This window comes from Rattus norvegicus, chromosome 9 (assembly GCF_021556685.1).
Source record: "Rattus norvegicus strain SHRSP/BbbUtx chromosome 9, alternate assembly SHRSP_T2T, whole genome shotgun sequence".
NCBI lineage: Eukaryota > Metazoa > Chordata > Mammalia > Rodentia > Muridae > Rattus > Rattus norvegicus.
In genome coordinates this window covers 94,673,142-94,689,035 of record NC_141542.1, presented here as the reverse complement: position 1 = coordinate 94,689,035, position 15,894 = coordinate 94,673,142, and the positions used below count along the sequence as shown (strand labels likewise).

Genomic DNA, 15,894 nt, shown 5'->3' with positions numbered 1-15,894 from the left:
AGGAGACTTGAGGCAAGATTCTCAGAGTCAGACAGGGGCAGGGCAGGTTAAAATCTCAATCTTTTTTTACTTTCTGATTAATTGTCCAACATATTTAACCTTTCTAGGAGACAGGGCTCAGAATGAGGCTCCAGGACCCATCCCCCACCCCAGAAGACCACCCAACTCACCCTCCTAAGGTCTTTTCCTGGTAGCAGTAACTTTCGTTTGAAAGGTTATATTCCCTTGCTGCCATGACAGTACAGAACTCACAGGTTATTAATTTCCCTTTCTATATATACTGTATTCAAAATCTCACTACATATGTGAGAGAGACGGAGGACACTGGCTTGGAAATTGGATTGCAGAGAAATATTACCACACGCTCAAGACATGAGGCTCATTAACATGTGGCCCATGTTCTTTTAATTAGCTTTTCTTTGAATGAAATACTACCTTCAGTGCTTCCCCACCCCCAAAGCATACATAACCAACTCTCCCAACATGGGCAATTAGACTAACAAACTTTTATAATTTCATGCCCCACGTCCACCTACTTCTATAAACTTTGTAGGATTTGTCAACAGCTTCCAACAAGCTCTTGAATGAAACACACTATCGGTTGGTTACAGGGGGTCTAGGGAAATTCTCTATTGTTCTGTCATCTATGAAAACGGGCCAACTTGGCAGCATTTAGGGTTCGTCAACAATTGCAAATGATTCTTCAAATGTTTTGGGTTTGGTAAAACAGAAAACACATTTTTGCCAAGTACTTTTTCTCCATAATTTTTCAAACTGTGCATTTTAGGGAACATTTGATCCATATGGTTTTGATTCATTTACTCTCATATCATTGTTTTTTTTTTCCTATGGAGCCATTTGATATGCAAGAGGCTTTCCTACACTCAGTTTAAAGCCCTCTCCTTCATAGAAGGAGGAAGTCCCGTTTGCAACCTCAGAGGCCATAAATTCTGAGACCTGCTCCAGCGACACTTAAAACTACATTTGGTATAAATCTGGGTCATTATGAGCACACATTATGTTTAGAGCAGATGGGCAGACTTTCTTTCTGTCTTATGAGTGAAGCCAATGACAAAATAAGAAAATAGGCTTAAATTACAAAAAGAAAAAAGTTTTGTTTTAGAGAACATTTAACTGTTATTAACAGACCCCTGAGGTCAGAGCTTCGCACAGAGGCCGCCTTTCAAATTTTGTCCAGGTATTGGGTAAGATGTAATCGAATAACCCATACACCTGTCCTGTTTCATGGCTAATCTCCTGAGGGGGGGAAATTCTCATAAAGATTTGTGTGCCAGCTTGAAAGTCTGCTCAGGACTCAACACCTCCGGAAGAAAGAGTTGGTCTGCGGATCTCATCAGATTTGTTGACCATCCATCTAAGTCCAGTTGAACTGTTACACACTTGTGGCGTCGCTATCCCAGGCCTGACACACAACCAGAAAGAGTGACTGAATCTCTACAAGAATGAGGTGGTGATTGAGGGCCTGAGATGCCAGCATCCACTTCTGTTCTTATTCACATTTCACAAAGGAAAGCCTTTACCTCAAATTCCCATCCAGTTGCTTTTACAAGAATAATGTTAAAATTGAGGTTATTGGTGTGTAATGTATGTAAATTGCATATTCGGTGTCAGCCATGCTTATTAGGCAGTTCCTCCATTTCATGCATATATGTATTAAGACTATCATGGTCCATTTCAAATTAGATTTCAATCGCTCAATACAGTTTCTTTTGACAAACATTTGTTAATGCTGAAACTGATTAGGGAGAAGCGGCTAAGCGTTAATATGTGTACATTAAAGTCAGGACTGCTTTTGATTCTGCTCATATTTTCCTTTGACCACAGAGTTCAGCAGGAGCTCACACTCTTTAGTGGCAGAGGCAGGAGGATGGTGGTTTGACCATTAAGATATAAAGAAGAACTTGCCACCGATGAGCCTATTACATGGATGGACTTTGGCTGTTAAAGATAAGCTACTAAAACTAGTCACAAGGGGTGCTTTTGTGCTGTTTCTTCGGGGAAACACAGTAAGGTTTCCTCTATTGGTACAGTCAGTCGGCTCTCGTTTCAAGAGAACTGCTTCTTTCTGGACGTTTTGGATACATATTCAGAAGCTGTTTGAGGCTCGTATTATTGATAAGACATTTGCATTGCGCATTTGACACGCAGATTGCTGATCGGATCCTGTGCCCTCAACTTACCTTTTATTGCTCTGAAGAACCAGCCAAGCAGGTGGTCTGCCACACCAACCCTGTTCCCAAAGGAACCCCTCGCTTCCTCCACACTTTCCAGGGACTCATCTGTGGAAGGGAGAGGAGGTGATTTTGATTAAAGAGATTTGTTGGGTGTCAAACAAAGCTGGGATGGAGACACGTTCCGTTCGAAAGCGGCTGCCCTCCAAAGCCTCCGTACCTTTCTGGTTCTTTTCTAAAGCGGCCCACGAGCTCATTCCCAGGGCTTGAGAAACCCCACATGTTTACAATGACTTCAGACTGTTTACGATCATAAATGAACACGTTTCAGCTATACCAGAAGAGCTCTGGGGCATTTGTGTATTTCCAGCCATTCTCATTCTGCTGGGGGCTGGGGAGGGGGGCTTCTGCTCCCTGGTGAATATTACTGCTGTTAATTCCTCTGTTGAATCCGTGCAGGCTGTCACTGACTAACCTGGTGCCTTGGATTCTACTCTACAGGTTGAGGCTCCTATCCTTAAAAACATGATGAGCATCTGGTTTATAGTGACTCTAGGTGTGACCTTTTGGCTTACTTAAATGTGGACAGTCGTGAGTGACAACAGGCTGGCCAGAATCTCCTTTTTATAGACGGAGGGGACACATCCAGTGGCAGCATCAGAAATCATGCTCCCTAAGAGAGCCACGGGTGAACCTTTTCTGCTGAATTTGTTTTTGTGTCTGTCTACTGAGTTGATATAAATAGCAATTCTGTCAGCTCTGTCTGTCCTTCTGTGCGTTAAACAGATTAGACAGTGGCCCGTGATCTTTTTTCTTAGGCTCATTTGAATTCCTCTAGCCACTGAAGAGGAAAAGAAAAATTGAGTGTGATCGCTTAGTTTATAACTGAGCTACTAGAACAAGAAGTTTGTCTTTGTAGTCAGACGAGCCATGTTGGGCTCTCTTGCAAGGCCTATGGTCTGAATCAACCCTTTATATGTGGTTGGAATGCGATGCAAAGCTTTTAATTTATTACTGCATTTGCAAAATGGCAATATCTAGAGAAATCTGAATACTTGCATATTTATTCAATTACGGGCTGAATGTATGCTTTGTGTCACAAACACAGAAGACTTGATTCAGTCATTAGTTGTATACTGTTTTTTGTTTTTGTTTTTTTTTTCCCCCTCCCCTAAAGAATCTGTCTGGGTTTCATCAAAGGTGTATGTTTTTCAGTGTATAGGGCGATATTTAAAAATGGCTCTTGGCATTCAGCTTGAGGTTGGTAAACTGGAATTTCTGAGACTAGTGATTGTGATGTCCCAATGGCCAGTGCAAGGGGTAGGAAGCTGGGAGGCCTGTTGAGGGGGCGCCATTGGAAAATCACGTTTTTCTTTCTGAGGTACTCTGTGGTCCTTCAACACATGTAGACACTGCGTAGTGTTCAGATCAGCACAACTGCTTTCCCACCACTCTGACAGACATAGTGGGAACATCCAGCTTTCAAATATTCAGTTATTTGTTGGTAAACATAATTAGAATATTCCATTACTTTTTTTTTTTACATCAATTTCAACCTGTGGACCCATAATCCATCTTGCTGTCCCTCTGCCCGTTCTCCCACACCTTTCTGAAAATGCTATACTCTGGTTTTACTGTCGTTGTTTCTTCTATTTACTTTGCAGATGCAGTTTTTGAGTTTTCCCATGTAAGTGAGGACATGAGGAGTTGGGCCTATTTCCCTTAACATATGAGACTGTGAGGTTTGGGGGTGGACGGATGGACAAAGGGACGGCTCAGTTGGTAAAGTGCTCACTGTACAAGCATTTGGACCTGGGTTCTTATGCCCAGCACCCATGTTAGAAACTGGACACTAGGGCGCATATCTGCAGTTCCGGAGCTGAAGAAATGGAGACTGAAGGATCGATGGGGTTTTAGGCTAATCCCGATAATCGAGTGGACGCCGTGAGCTTGAGGTTTTTAAGATGGAAAGTGATTGAGGAAGACACTCAAAATCAGCGTCCACTCTCTAAACACACGCGACTCCCCATGTACTCACAGACACGTGCATTCGTATACAGTGTGCTTTGTGGAACCACAAGGTACTGCTTTTAGGCTGAACGGAAGGTTCTTTGTTGTGGTGAGGTACTGTGCGGCCTATCCACAGCGCTGAACTAATGGGAGTGTCTTTGAAAAGAAACAACAATCCTTTTTCTCATACAAAATACTCACGAGTCACTGAAGCAACTTGCTCTTAAAAGGTTCCAGTTAACCTATTACAATCTGTTCTGAGGTTCATACCCCCCCACGGAGCTGATCCCCACCTGTGTTCCTCTGTGGGAAAACCCCTGCTCAGGCTTAACCCGTCCTTCTCTCAATCTCGGGCAGGATTTCTTGTTTTAGCCTCCGTGGATGTCACCCGACTATATTTATAACGTGTTGAATGCCAAACCATCAACATTTAAAGGAACATTTCCCAGGACGTAAGGAACGATTGATACCACAGGTGGAGACCCAACTCGTGGCCCCATTTATCTTTAAAACGGTTTCGCTCTTGCACAGGTGAATGTGTGTTTTTAATTAATGTCAGATGCTCCCCCCCCACATTCTCTGGTCTCCATATAAGAACTTGGGGGTGGCTGAGAGGATGACTAACTTTAAAGGAAAGGCTACAAACGGGCTCCTAATGGTTAGGCAGGGCAGAAAAAGGGGCAAATGAAAGAAGAAGATCCTTGCTAGTCACTTGGCTGCAGTCTGCGTGCAATTCTCTGATCTAAACAGATCCCCGAGCTCAAAACCACTAGGTTTCAAGCCATCCTCCATCTTGTCTGAGCTCTGGGTGGAGGGAAGAGTTTTAGGGAGAAGGGAGTGCACGCTCGGTCTCCTCCTTCCTTTTCCTGGAGGAGGTGGAGTTGAACTTGTTGCAGGCAGGCGATGTGGGTTTCTAAGTTGTTGGAAGCTATTTATGGGTCTTAGGTTGAGCTGTGCGCAAAGTTCGGTGAAGTGAAGTTTGCATGGGGAGATGCTTATCAGGGTGGAACCGCTCTGCAGTTCTTTAAATGCAGGTTTAGTTCATAGGAAATTAGAGAGAAATTCCAGGCTGCCATCTCATCAAAGCCCCAGAGGATGCCCGAGCACAGAGATTTTTCTTTCTATAGTTAGAATTTGAAGTCCCAAAGGGTCAATTAGCATTTAGCAAACACATCCTGAAGCCGTCTCGGACCAGAGCTGATCTATGTTTGATCTTCTACAGTCGTGTTCTCAGACTGGTTGCTTAAGTGGTCGTGGGTTTGAGAGCACACTCTTTAGAGGGCTACTGCGATTGTGAGAAAGTCCCCGAAATGAGAAGAGTTAACAGCAGGTAATGCTATTCCTCATGGAAAGAGTTGAGGACTCTGCTAAGTGATGAATGAGGGTGTCTGACCCACATCTGCTTTGCATTAGAATGGAACTTTGCCCTGACATCCTCTGGAACGTTTGTCAAGATTCCCCGGACAGAGCTTCTGTAAATTACATGCTGCGAATGTGTCAGGGTCAGATAAGAGGATATCATTAACTTCCCAAGTTTACTCAGGGCTCTGTCAGTTCATCGGAATACGCTATGGGCCAACAATTTTTCCTTGGGCTATTTTCTTATATTTTTCATTCACAGAAGAAAAAAAAATGTGTGCCTTATCCCCCAATATTGAAGTGTTCCTTTCTCATAAATCATATTAATTATAGACATGGTCCTAAAGCATATTAAATGCAGGCATGCGTAAATGAATTAAAACATATGAGAGGTTTATTATGTCCATGGTGGGTCCAACATAGTCTAGTATCTATTGTGTTTAACAAGCGAACTGTTTTTTTGTCTAGGTGGACTGAACCTTTTCTAATGGAATTCATATTTTTTGATGATAGGTAGAAATGGCGTGACTGTTCATCATTGGCTAGAAGTAAAACTAGATACACACATACCCATGCATGTATATGTACCCCTTGGGAGCCATTTCTAGGCCTCAATTTCTATTTCATTCATTAGTCCTTAAAGGAATTTGCTTGACTGAGAATGTAACTCAGTAGCCGAGTGCTTGCCTAGCATGTATGAGGCTCAAGGCTTGGATCCCATCCCTTTAAAAAACAAAACGAAAACAAAAGAAAGAGAATAGTGATGAAAACACCACCCAGTGCATGGCTGTCAACTTATCCCATAGCCTAGTGAGGAACAGGTCCTGGGAGGAATTCAGAAACCGGATGTGATTTCTGCGATTGGTCTCTAGACAGAAGTAGACCTTAGTCGGGACACTTCCCACTGTGGCACTTTGCAAATGAAACTTGGAAGTCTGCGTGGCACACACGGGTGCAAAGGCACCCGTTGTCTTTTTCATCCCTCATTAAACACGGCTACTTGTGCGTAACAAGTGAGCTGAGCTGAGGATTAAAAAAAGAACAAAAAACAAAAAACCCCACATCCTTAGCTAAGCAGGTTCCATGATTCTCTATGTAGTTAGGTAGCCGTCCTCCTGCCCCTTTGCCTAGCTCTCAAGTTGGGTGAGAGGTCACCATGCAGACCCCAAGAGAAACGTCTGCCTTTAGGCAACGTCCCTCTTTCTTGCAGCTTTCAAACGGACAGGACCCAAATCTAATTATTTAGATGCTAATCAATTGCAGAATAATTCCTAAGGCATTCGAATCTGAAGATGTTTTCTGAGCCGCGTGCATCGTTTAAAATTGAGCTTTTGCAGCCTCAAAAGTACACTTGCTAAGATTTAACCGTTAATGGACCCCAGGGATACCTGTGTTGACAAAACATTCAACTTTTTTTTTTCTACTTTGGAGATAAATCACATCTTAAAAACTGTGTAGTCAGTAGAGTTTGGGAGGGAAGGGTAAAAGGATCAACAACCGAACAAGTGTGTCCTATCATATACAAGTAACTCACTGAAGCTTTTTGTTTAAAATTAACTAAATGTGTTTTGTTAAATTCTAAGTCAGAAAAATGTCTGATTACTTGAGAGCAAGAATAAAGACAGGAGCATGAATTCCTCCCAAGGCTAGAAGAAGCGCTTCTGAACACCCTCTAATTTGCTTTGTCATTTTAGATCTCTGATAAGTTCTGAGCATTTTTGAGGGAGGGACGGCAGCAAAGCCATAATGTCTGTGCCAAGACAAATATTTTCCAGACACATTGTTTTAAATGTAAATCTTAATTTGGCCCATAGGGTTTTTTTTTAATCTTTTATATTTAATCTTACAATAGGGAAATTAATTCAAGAGAAATGCGGCATGGAGCAGTTGTAGAGAGCTGCTCTCTCCTGAACCATGTAATCTCCCAATCAAGATGTAAACAACTTACTCAGAATCCTGAAATTTGAGCATGAGCTGCAAGCGATCTTCAGAGAAAAAGTCTCTAATAAAATGGGCGATGAGAGAGCGGGAGGAAGGAAGAAGTGTGGGTCCAGAACGGCAAGGTTTTGGATTTGTTTTTAAAGGTCACCCGTGAAACAGGCTAGAGGTAGTGTCTGGGCCACACTTTGGGGGTCATTTAGAACTGTGCTTAATAGAGTGTCTTAATTCAGACTCCTCGATTAGGCATGTTATATAACTGGATGCAAAAACCAAGAGTCATAGAAAGTGGGGACACTCAGAGAGTAGATCAAGGTGCTTGCCACCCAAGGAGGCTGATGACCTGACTTCCATTGCCAGAACGGGCATGGTGGAAGGAGAGGACCAACTCAAGCAGGCTGTCCTCTGACTTCCATAGTCATATTGAGGCACACTCTCATCATCCCCCAACACACACACACACACACACACACACACAAACACTCACACAAACACACACACACACACACACTCACACACAGATACACACACACACACACATACACACACACACACACACACACACACGTTCTTGCATGCACATGTGTACAGACACAAATGCATTTGCACATACTGTCAAACTGTCAAATCGAGCCCTCATCTTTCCCCCATAGGATGGGAAAGCCTCTCTTCCTCCTAGTTAATCTCCATCACTTACCTGTCATTTCCTAGAAATGTGGTCAGCATTTGGGAGGCAGGATGGAGCAGCTTTGAAATTGTTTTCTTCAAAACTATTTTTGAAAGCAAAGCAATTGTGCACCCCCCTATACTCAATTAAAAATTAAAAAGCCAGCCTTGTAGTAGACATAGATTATTAATGATACCAGGGAGGGGTGTGGGGATTTACTTTCCAACAAATGATGGCTTTATTATAGGCTTCAAACAACCAATTGCTATAGAAAAAATAAGCCTAGAAGACACACTGGAGATGTTCTTAGACAGACAAGGGCCGCGTGGCATTCCATGACCGTATTGGGGGAGGGCTAAGAAACATATTTACTAACTTCTCCTGCATAAAAAGAAGTTTCCATAGTTTTCCTTGAAGCACATGAAGCATAAAATAGCTTTTAAAGAAACAGACATAGAAGTGTAACGGGACCCTTCCGTAGAGATTTGAGGTTTTGAATTCTGTCAAGGAAAATTGGTGCTATTTCTATTGATATGTTCACCTCTTCCCACAGATTTCTATTTTAATTTCTAAATGACAGGTTATTAAAATGGTGGCTGCCTCGAGGTTTCACAGTATGAATTACTGAGAAAAATAATGGTGATTATTTACTAGTTTTTTCCCCTCTTCCTTCTCCAGTCGCCTCCTCTTTGTTCTTCTCTGAGACTAGGTTTCTCTGGGTCTCTTAGGCAAGCCTTAATTCTGCAGTCTTTGTGCCTCAGTCTCCTGAGAGCTGGGATTTTAGGCCCTTGCTTTCAGTCCTTAAGTTGTAAGGACCTCAGTGAAAGTAAGCATTTGTATCACAGTGACACTCTGTGGGGCTTCCTCAGGCAGAGAAAGTGACCAAGGGCAAGTTGTTTCAAGTTCTTTTTATTCCTTCCCTGGGCTGTGGTGCTAAGGGCTTTCCTAAGCCAGAAGCAGTTAATTCTTTGTTTGTTTAAGACAAGATCTCTTTATGTAGCTTTGGCCAGTATGTTGAGCAGGCCTGTTGGTTTGAACTCCGAGATCCTCCTGCCTCTGCCCCCAGAGAACTGGGATTAAAGGTGTGTGCTACTCCACCCTGCAAATGCTTTAGCGTCTTCAAGGCAGTCTCTCCATTTTCCTAGAAAACAGCGGTGTTTTCTCTATCTTCCAATAGCTAACCCAAGTTCTTAAGGTGAAGTTTTGTTCTAATTCTTTTCTTAACACAAATGCTGCAAAAAGGTGCTGAACCAGCAGGACCATGGACTGTTGTGTTGTTTTCCTCCGGGGAAGACTCTGGGCAGCCATAGTGGTGCACACTTTTAACCCTAGCACCCAGGAGGTAGAGGCAGGCAGACCTCAGTGAGTTCAAGACCAGCCTGGTGTACATAGTGAGTTCCAGGACAGCCAAGATTATATAGAGAGATTCTATCCCAACACACAAACCAACAGCCCTCCACCCCCACCCCAACAAACAAATACCATTTTGTTTCCTTCCCCTTGGAAAAAATATATTATCTTTTCCTTCAAAGTTATGCAACTAGAAATGTGTGGCAGGGGATTTTTAAAAGTTTGTCACGAGAATGTAAATGTTTAGCTCATGGGAGGTGTGTATGTATGTTTTGAATAAATTCTGTCTGTACCTATATATTCCATCTCTCTCTTAAAGTCACATACAGTGAACTGAGTTAAAAAAAAAATACCTTCCTGAAAGACACCATTCATTTAAAATTGAATTCGCTTTTACCCGATATTTACCCGATACCACTGAATATTTTCTTTTCAGGACTGATAGAGTCGAAATGGCCTTTCCTAAGTGCTTATTTAACACAGTTTATTACAGCATACATCCCCCTTCAAATGAAGAAAATAACTTGTAAACACTTTTATAAGCACTATAAACTTATAAAACAACTTATAAACTTATAACCACGGGCATGATCCTACTGGAAGCCTTCTGCTGGAGCAGTGGTTCTCAACTTGTGGGTCACGACTCCTCTGGGGGGGGGTGTCAAATGACTCTTTCCCAGGGACATCATATTAGATGTCCTGCACATCAGATATTCACATTACAGCTCATGACAATAACAAAACTACAGTTATGGAGTAGGAACAGAATAATTTTACGGTTGAGGGTCAGCCCACCATGAGGAACTGTATGAAAGGGTCCCAGTGGCAGAAGGTTGAGAATCCTGTTCTGGTGCCTGTCTTCCTGTAGCTGTGAGGCCGTGGATTTGCATTTCATTTTGTTAAGGTCATTTGCTTGGGACACCACATAAAACTATGCTTGACTTTTCCACACATTTTGCCACATAGTGCCAACAAATTTAGATTCCTGGGATAATTTTCAGAATCTGAATTTACTGCGTGCGAAGTTCTGCTTTTACCTGCCTTCCTATCAGTGATCGGAAGAGAATATGGGACAGTGGGGGGTGGGGTAGGGTGGGGGAGTGACCTTTGGGATGGAAAGGCAGCATGCATCTCTCTGGATTGCTTATCTTGTGGCCCCACTGAAGATGGATCAGTTTAAAACGTTGAGATTTTGTTTACTTCTACAGTTACACAAACTTTCCCCAAAGGAGGTTACAGGATCTTGTTTTCCCACTCTGAGTCAAAGAGCTTCATGGGGGTGTAGGAGCAACTTCAAACCCCACCGTGAGAGAGTCCTTAGGTCTAGGAGTATTTCGCCTGAACTGCCAGTGTATAAATGCGGCTTTGTGCATAGCACAGTGGACTGTGGTCTGCTTTCTTTTTCTTTTTTTTAAATTGCAGGTCCATGATGGGCTGTTGTGCAGCTCAGGGTACCCCACTTGAATACCTTTTCAGTAGGACTGTTTGCTTTTTTCCAAGGAGGTTTCCCTACAAGCTCATAGATGGCTTCTGCAGTTGCCTTTTGGGAGAAGCCAGTTTCTTGTGTCGATCTTTTCTAGTTTTGAATGAATTACCCAATGATATCCATGATGGAAGGATTGGGAGGGCCATTGAATATGAGTTTAGGGAAAGCTTCGAGGAGCCGATCTGAGAGCTTTTGTTCTATGACTACCGTTTGCTAAGGTGTCATATCCTCTGGGGTCATTTTTGACCTTGAAAAAACCCTCACATATGTCCATCCCTTTTGGCGCTTCTTATAAGCAAGATGGGAGTCGAAGAGGAAAGAAGGTAATGGAAGCACGTTATTGGAGGATCTTTTGGTTTGCTTCGGCTTTTTGAGATTGATGGGGGGGGGGGGCGGGATGCCTCACATTATAGCCCAGGTTAGTCTGCAGCTCAGGGCAATCCTTTTACCTCAACCTTCTGAAGGCTTGGATTGTAGACCTTGGCCAGCATGCCTGCCTGCTTGGAGAATCTTTCACCATTCCTTTGGCAGCACTAGCTTCCAAGCAGTGTTAGGTTGGGAAGGCAGCAGGTGTCACCTCTCTCAGGTCTCACAGATCAACGGGGGTTAGGGGAGTAAAGTCATAGAGTAGGCCTAATGAGGGGAGCACAAGGGGGCACGGGGAGAAGGATCTCTAGTTGCTCAGTGAGGGACCAAAGAGAAGCTGCTTTAAGAGAGAACTTGGTGAAAAGAGACATGGAGGTCTTAGGATACATGCTCAAAAACTTGACTTAAATTTATTTTTTAATTTTTTCAGGGCTGGGAGGAGTCAAACACATACCTGAGTACATACACCCACATGTACGTATGCACATATAAACACAAACAAATATATATGTATATACATACATGTACAAACCCACATATGTACATGTGTACACACAAATATGCAAATGACTTTTAATTGTATGGCTGGGGATGTAGCTGTGTGTAACTTGCTCAGCATCTACAATCCTTGAGTCTAACGCCCAGAAACACACACACACACACACACACACACACACACACACACACACACACACACACACAAAGGCATGCACGCATGTGCACATCACTTGGGTATCCAGATGAGCTATATTAGATGGTTTTCTCTCTAGGTTGATATAACATCTCCCTCTCTCTGTTGCTTCTTTGCTTTTCTTTTGAAATTCCAGGCTGATGTTATCACAGAAGACATGGTGTAATCTCTCCTTCTCTGTCCTCCTCCTCCTCCTCTCCTTCCTTCTTTTCCTTCTCCCTCCCCTTCCTTTTGCTGAAACTGCCTTCAGATGTTATCATGGGGTGAGGTCATGTGGCTGCCACTTTGAATCGGGGTCAAATCCCTCAGAGAAAGGTCCTCAACGGCTTTCTAAAGACATAAAAGTTGGCCTTTCAAGATCTTAAGCTGGTATGGGGCTGCCATGTGTTTCTACCCACACTTTAACTTCTTCCGCTCTGCCCCTCATTGCAGGTAATGGGACTTCTGACCAACCACGGTGGGGTACCGCACCAGCCTCAGACCGACTATGCTCTCTCCCCTCTCACTGGGGGCCTGGAACCCACGACCACGGTGTCAGCCAGCTGCAGTCAGAGATTGGAGCACATGAAGAATGTGGACAGTCTGCCCACATCTCAGCCCTACTGTCCCCCCACCTATAGTACCACAGGCTACAGCATGGACCCTGTCACGGGCTACCAGTATGGGCAGTATGGACAAAGTAAGCCGTGGACGTTCTAGGGGCTAGTTCCTCCTGGAAGGGAGAGAGATCGCCTCTTGTTTGAGAACGGGGAACTGGAGGCATGGTTAAGCCCTTCATCCCGGTATCAGTTTTGTGGCAAAGCCAGCTGATTGCTACAGCACTGGCTCCCTTGTGTAATCATTTGCTTAACTGATGTCAATAACATCTTGCAGTTATTAATTGCTGGGACGGAAAACCGGATTGTCAGTAGGTAAAACATGGAGGTTGGCCAAAATGAAATAACCTCTGGCATTAGAAACACATGTTCTTAATGAGGTCAGCGCCAGGATCATTTGGGGATAAGCCCAGGACACAGAGTTGTGTCAAACTTGTCTCAGGAATAAAAATATTAGTCTCGATCCTTTGATACCGTGGTATTAAATATGACATTGTCAGCCCGTAGCTGATCTTGCCCCTAACTGTGAATTGTCCCAGCATGACCTAAAAACCTGCGTGTGTTTCCTTACAGGTGCCTTTCATTATCTCAAGCCAGATATTGCATAAGTGAACTGTCCACATGGAGCCCTGTTTCCGGCCTCCACAGACTAGACATGAAGAATCTTCTCAGAAACAAAACATAACAAAACAATAATAATAAAAAAATAATAAATTTAAAAAAAATCAGCTTTTGGGGGAGGTGGAGACGAAAGAAAGCGATTGATTTTCTTTCTCCAGTAGTTGCTTTCAGACTCTTTGAACAAAAAACAGGGGAGGCAAGGAAGACCCAGAGCTATAAAACGCACCATTTTAAGACAGTGACGTAACCTGGCTACATATCAAAAATGTCCCCAACTCTTTGTTGCTGATCAAGAAGCTAAAACATTCCATGTGTGTGTGTGTGTGTGTGTGTGTGTGTGTGTGTGTGTGAGAGAGAGAGAGAGAGAGAGAGAGAGAGAGAGAGAGAGAGAGAGAGAGAGAGAGTTTCATAGGCTGGTTTGAATAAGCATAATGTTCCCATATATTGTAATTGAATTCTTGAAAGTTAACAGGTTTGATGTCTAAGGCTGACCAAGTTTGTGACATTCACACTGCTTACATAATGAATTGGAAGTGGAGGAATCCTTGACTTTGACACACTGGAAACTGATCTGAAAACCAACACCACCATTTTACAGGATGCTAGACTAGACGTGAAGGATCTCCCCAATAAATAATTGTCATACCTTCATTCATAACCTAGTTGCCAACCGATGTCCCTGACATGTCTTGTAAAAAGATAGTGAGAAAAAGTGTGTTATCTGCTGTGGGGATAGATGGATGTCATCCACTTCCCAAGTCACATTGATTTGGAAGCCAGCCTGGGTGGGGGGAAGGGCATGACCGAGAGGAAGTGACACCCATCACATAATCTGCTTTTCAGCGTGCAATACTGTGTACCTCACAGATGCTTTGGCCATGGCCAAGGCGATAGAAATGGAATCAGAACTATATTTTTGCAGGTGTTTTTATTTTTGCAGCCCATAACCCATCGTTGTAGAATGCAGTGATGTTTTCGAGTTACTAAACAACCCACATCCTGCTTGCTCTTTTTGCTCAGAGACTCTGTCTGAGAATGAAGCTTTCTACAGCAGTGACGTTTACATTCTCGTCTCTTTTCTACGAAAGGCAGGGCTTGAGCAGAAATGTCCACGTGGCTCTCGTGTACTTTTAAATTATACAGTGATACCCAATATTAAAGGATGGTAGGGAACAGAGGTTTACATGCATTTATGCGGTGACATTTAGGATGTCAATAAATCTGTGTTTTGAAATGTTAAGAGGAAGATGAAGGTGGGCGGTGCTGTTATTTATTTCTTTCTATTCTTGGAACCATGAATGAGGTAGACACAAATACATTCCCTTTAGATGTAAGAACAATGAGGTAGTGTGTTAGCAGGACTAGACATAGAACTGAGTTATTTTATACGTTGGACAAGGGTGATGAAACAGGAGACATAGTATCTCTGTGTTGCAGCCTCAACCAACAATGATGTGTTGTAAAAATGTCTTTCATGTAAAAAGTGCAGTAAATATTTACTATTTATAATGAATAAACAGTTAATGAAAACGTGCCTAACGCTTCTTTTTTGGTGGGGGTGGCGGGGCTGAGGGTGGGATGAGGAATGAATGAGAAAGGTGACTAAGCAGGGGCAATCCTCCTGCTGGTCCCTGGCACATGGACCTGTGACCTCGACAGGAGTTACATATAAACACAAGATGCTGGCTTAAACCCACTCTGCAGGGCTGAGTTTACAACATCAGGGATGTGGAATCTAGGAGCGCACCCTCCTACTCTGTCTCCCATCTTTGGTTCTCTTGGAGATGTCAATTCCTTTCAACCTCATTTATAAATGTGTTCCCCAGTACACCAGGATCTAACATCATCTCCCAAATTCCTCCACATTGAAAATTTTATTTTAAAGACTTTCGTTTTAGCAACTTATTTCAGCCTTGGAAGGAAATAGCACTGCCTATTTCTGTCGTAGATTTCCTTTCTTTCTCTTCTCCCCCCACTCCTTCCCACACTTATCCATGAGAGCCTAGATATGTGAGGTGTAACACTAGACACTGGTGCTGTGACTCTACAATGTGAAGAGGCAGAGGGCTGAAGGTACCGTTTCAACCCATTTGGACAATTACTTATTGCGATCAGTCACTGTAACTACTAAACTCTCGTATTCACTTATTCCCTCAATGTCTCATGTGATGTCATTTTAACTCTGTGACAGCTGTTTGTGGCCAGAAACTGCTATATTGGGTAGCATTGATGTAGAACATTCTAGAACTTTGTGGTAGGGAGTTCTGTTGGTCAGCTTATCTAAAACATGTAGGATTTTAACTATCCTAAAGAAATACAGTAGGTAAAAGTTTCTAAATTATAAAAATGCCTATATTCCTTTCAGCTTCCACTTGTTCTTTTGATCCAAACATGTTGTTCTTTTTCTGATAATTATCTTTTTAAAAAAATGTAGTCATAGGAAAGAAAGATGATTGTCACCAAATGCTTGATTTTTGACAGTTCTCACAGGAATCCTGTGAGGTAGGTATCTTTTGCCCTACTTTACAGTCAAGTGGACCCAGGGCCAGAGTTGTCAAGTTAGGCTGTGCTAACACCACATGTAGGTAGGAGCAACGGAAGCAGAGCCCAATGTCTAC

General features: G+C 42.9%; 1 protein-coding gene across 2 annotated transcripts in view; it reads left to right on the top strand.

Moving 5' to 3' along the window:
• The window catches only part of Pax3 (paired box 3), a 96,538-nt gene extending 81,728 nt beyond the window's left edge, over positions 1 to 14,810 (top strand). Inside the window, exons 8-9 of one of the 2 annotated variants that reach the window (XM_087564406.1) lie at positions 12,492 to 12,738; positions 13,229 to 14,810. In XM_087564406.1, coding sequence (XP_087420532.1) covers positions 12,492 to 12,738; positions 13,229 to 13,263 — 282 coding nt within the window. In that variant the 3' untranslated portion in view covers positions 13,264 to 14,810. 2 annotated transcript variants of the gene reach the window in all.
• Positions 14,811 to 15,894: the final 1,084 nt, after the last annotated feature.